Below are 4,297 nucleotides of genomic sequence, written 5' to 3'. Positions count from 1 at the left end.
GACTTTGAATGGTACAGTCCGCAAGCGTCCCTTCCCTCCACTCCGTTGCTAGGGGACAAAGAACGCCTCAAGCATAGAAATTAGCAACATAGAGAGAGTCTACGTCATGGCTGTGTTCGCTCAGCCCTATTAACGGATCTACTTTAGTGTTGCTCTGTGCGGATGGATAAATTGGTGCTTAATCGGTGTGAGACGGTTCGGAGGGGTGCGTGTTGATACCGTTATCCGTCCGTTAAAGCCCGGGGAAAGTCTCCGTGACCGTTTAAATCAGTAAAAAAATGGCGCTGGAGTGTTCACAGGAGGCAGTTCTGGACTTTCTGATGGCGAAAGGCGGGAGGGTGAAGAACTCTGAGTTAATTGAGCACTTTAGATCCGTTTTCCCACAGGAGCCGCAGAAGAAGGCGGCTGTACGCAACCTGTTCAAAATGTACGTGGACACCGTGGCGTATGTCAAAACCGAGGATGAGGTGAAGTTTGTTTGTATGAAAAAGAAGTTCCGAGGCTCGGTGAAGGTGACAGAGAGACAGAAACATCAGCTTACAGCGACTATGGGGGGCGACGGGCAGGTAAACGGCGATGACGTACCTCCGAACACACCTGGATTAAGTTACGGAAGTGAGGGCCAGGTAAGACTTAAACACGTTTTATCATCTTTAGTAGGGCTGGGTAACATGGACCGAAAACGGTCTCAGTGTTTTCAGGCTGAATGACAATAAAAGGTATCCCATAACGTTAAACGGCAAATAAATGTCTAGTTATGGCAGTGATGTCACATCCCTCTCACTGACCAATCAAAATCAAGTAGTGGCGGGACTTCTGATACCAGCTTTGTCAACAACAGTGGCAGCTACATACCGTCGTTTCATGGGTACTGTTTCCAGATTTAAAGCTGCTGATAATACCAGGATAGGATTGTTTTACATTTTTCATGTTATCATGCTAATTCTTCATTAAAGAAATTAAATATCAACCTCACCGAGGTCTTTTAAAAAGTCCTGATGTATATTACAAAGAGATATAGATATTCAGCAAAAAAAAGTCATTAATGTGTATAAGTGATGTATATCATGAAATGCCACTCAGTTCATTTTTTTGAAAAGCAGGTATATATCACGGATCACGATAAGATAAAAAAAAAAGAAGTTAAAAGTATTAGCCCTCCAACCATCCAACCAATAATTATTGAGGTATTTATGCTGTCCCACCATCCAACTAAAAAATATTTATAGAGTGCCTCTATCCAACTAATAAATATAAAGATATTTATCGTGTACCACCATCCAACTAATAAATATTGAGGTTTTTATCGTCCATCATAATTCAGGATAAAATGAGGAAAATATTCTGTACCACCATTTAGCCAAAAAATATCCAGGAATATATCAAATATTACATTTCAGCTAAAAAATATTGATAGGTTTATATTTTGTGTACTGTCATTGAGTTTAAGATAATGACGTATATTTTATAAGTGGCCATATAGTAAAAAATATTATGTTATAAATCAGGTATAATGATTGAACTTAAAAATATTCCAGCTTTATCTCATGTTTTCCCATTCAGCTCAAAAATACAAAGGCAGATTGAGCTCATAAGTATTGAGATGTATAAATGTGTATCCCCACTTAGTTTTATAAAGGAGATATATTTCTGGTGCGTGTTGCCCATCCCTGTCAGCTCCCATCTTTACCTGCAGGCAAGTAAACATTGATGACGCAGCCCTAAGCATACCTGTCTCAGGTTACAGAGCAGACAGCCAGGTAGGACTTCCGCATGTTTTCCCTCCTGCGAACATTCAACCTGAGGACGGCTGTGAGTCTGAGTGTGCTCTCTCTGTTTCAGGTGATCAACACAGACGAGATGGGGAACAGAGGGAGTTTTCACAGGAAGGAGTCTCAGAAGGCCAAGAGAACACGGGACATCCCGGAAATCACCGTGATCCAGGCGTCACCTCTACCTGCAGTAGGATCCATGTTCGACCTGCCCGGGCCTGCAGACGCCGCGCCTACTGGACAGGTAGACCCGGCCAGACAGGTGAGCGTGGAGGATGATGATGCAGACACCCGCAGCCTGTCAGGAAACGATGGGAAAAGCCGTCAACACTTCATCCAGGTGATGATGAGCTCCTCCCCCCAGGTGAGACGCAGCATGGTGTTCAGGAACTCCATCCACCTGTCCTCTAAGAGCGACAGTGACTCTGTCTCCTTGATCTCCAGTCTGGAGGATGACCGGACGTCCGTGACTCTGGACCCACTAGAGCATGAGTGGATGATGTGCGCGTCTGATGGTGAGTGGAGCAGCCTGTCTCCGCTGCTCGCCACCGAGCCCAGCCTCATCCTCAGGAAGGACTTCATCACGGGCTTCACCTGCCTGCACTGGGCCGCCAAACACGGGAAACCGGAGCTCATCGCTATGATCATCAACTTCGCCAAGCAGCACAATGTCCCCATCAGTGTGGATGCTCGCTCCAACACCGGCTACACGCCGCTGCATGTCGCGGCCATGCACAACCACATGGAGGTGGTAAAGCTGCTGGTGGGGGCGTACAGCGCCGACGTGGAGATCAGGGACTACAGTGGGAGGAAGGCGTGCCAGTACCTCACGGACAGCGTCAGTGTGGACATCCGTGACATCATCGGAGCATACGACTCTCGCTCCGACTCGGAGAACACCCAACACAGTGACGGAGCACGATGGCGATTCTCCAGAGTTCTCCAGTCCAACCTGAAGCCGCTCAGACTGCTCCACCCCGAGGATGCTGACTCCCTAGATGGCGAGGAGCGACCCAGAGAGAAACCGCTAAGGAGGAAGTCATCGTTCAGCAGGATGAAGCCTAAACTGCAGAGACTACGTGTCAGAACATCACAGATCATCCACAGCACGTCGTTTAGGGACCATGATGAGCTGGAGGGGTCGACCAGGTCGTCATTCAGGCTCAGACCAAAGACGAGCTTCTTTGGTTGAGACAGGATCTGGAATAGGATGGTAGGCGGGGCCAATTTGACAGTCAGAGCAGTATTATTTTAAACCTGGGCTAGTGCTGCTTGACAATGAGAATCATAATCCTGATTGTTATGGCTGGCATTGAGATCAGGTTTAGGACTCAAAGCAATCTGCCCATCTCTGCCTGTCACTTGTTTATTCTAAGTAAGGAGTCTTTTCAACCAAACTAGCCCCCTGCAGGCTTAATTTACTCAACAGTATACTCTGTTTTCTTGCAGAATTATATGGGATTGTAAACTAATGAGGGAGAAAAGCGGATAAAAAGTGGCCAATATTTACAGCTGATATAGACGGATAGTTAGAGCTGAAATAGGCTTATATTTATAGCTGATATATACAGCTGATATTTACAGCTGATATAGGCCTGTATTTACAGCTGATATAGGCAGATATTTACAGCTAATATAGGCTGATATATACAGTTGGTATAGGCCAAAATTTACAGCTGGTATACGCCCATATTTATAGCTGATATAGGCCTATATTTACAGTTAGAAGAGGCTAATATTTAAGGCTGATATAGGCCTATATTTACAGCTGATACAGGCTTATATTTACAGCTGATATAAGCTTATATTTACAGCTGATATAGGTTAATATTTAAAGCTGATACAGGCCTATATTTATAGCTGCTATAGGCTGATATTTACTGCTGATATAGGCAGATTTTTACAGCTGATACAGGCTGATATTTGCAGCTGATATAGGCTGATATTTACAGCTGATGTAGGCTGATATTTGCAGCTGATATAGGCTGATATTTACAGCTGATGTAGGCTGATATTTCCTGCTGATAAAGGTTGATATTCAGGCTCATATTAACAATTTATAAAGAACAATATTCACTATTGAAATGGGCTTATATTAACATCTGATATTTCCCAATATTTACAGCTAACATAAGATGATATCTACTGCCGATGTAAGCTTATACTTGCAGGTTATATAGACGGAAATTTTTTGATCATACAGGCTGATATTTGCCAATGTTTACAGCAGAATTAAGTAAATATTTACAGCTACAATAGGTAAATACACCTGGTATATTTGTTGTCAATATCAATGAAAAATGTATACCTGCTGATGTAGGTTATTGATCTCAAGCTAATATTAGCCATATTTATATTATCATGTATGCCTTGTACATACGACACAGCAAACCTTGAACTGGAAGAAAAAGTATTGAAAGTGGGAGTTATTGGTCAGATTTTATGCTATGTAAAATAATGTGTAAATACTGTAACTGGGGTATATAAGTCACACTTTTAATACCTTTCTTTAGGTAGGCCGTGCC

The 4,297-nt window shown here is 43.4% G+C and overlaps 1 protein-coding gene across 1 annotated transcript; it reads left to right on the top strand.

The window, feature by feature from the left end:
• The first annotated feature begins 214 nt into the window (after window positions 1-214).
• Window positions 215-3,391, top strand: LOC121506395 (ankyrin repeat domain-containing protein SOWAHC-like). Its single transcript, XM_041782181.1, has 2 exons — window positions 215-626; window positions 1,843-3,391. The coding sequence occupies exons 1-2, from the start codon at window positions 279-281 to the stop codon at window positions 2,962-2,964; spliced, it is 1,470 nt and encodes a 489-aa protein (XP_041638115.1). The 5' UTR covers window positions 215-278; the 3' UTR covers window positions 2,965-3,391.
• The last annotated feature ends 906 nt before the right edge of the window (window positions 3,392-4,297 follow it).

The sequence above is a fragment of the Cheilinus undulatus genome, linkage group 24 (genome assembly GCF_018320785.1).
Source record: "Cheilinus undulatus linkage group 24, ASM1832078v1, whole genome shotgun sequence".
Lineage (NCBI taxonomy): Eukaryota > Metazoa > Chordata > Actinopteri > Labriformes > Labridae > Cheilinus > Cheilinus undulatus.
This window is presented reverse-complemented; position numbering and strand designations above follow the sequence as displayed.

Coding starts and splice junctions, on each gene's coding strand:
- LOC121506395 (XM_041782181.1), top strand. CDS start 279: ATGGCGCTGGAGTGTTCACAGGAGGCAGTTCTGGACTTTCTGATGGCG. Junction 627..1,842: donor GTTACGGAAGTGAGGGCCAG/GTAAGACTTAAA, acceptor TCTCTGTTTCAG/GTGATCAACACAGACGAGAT.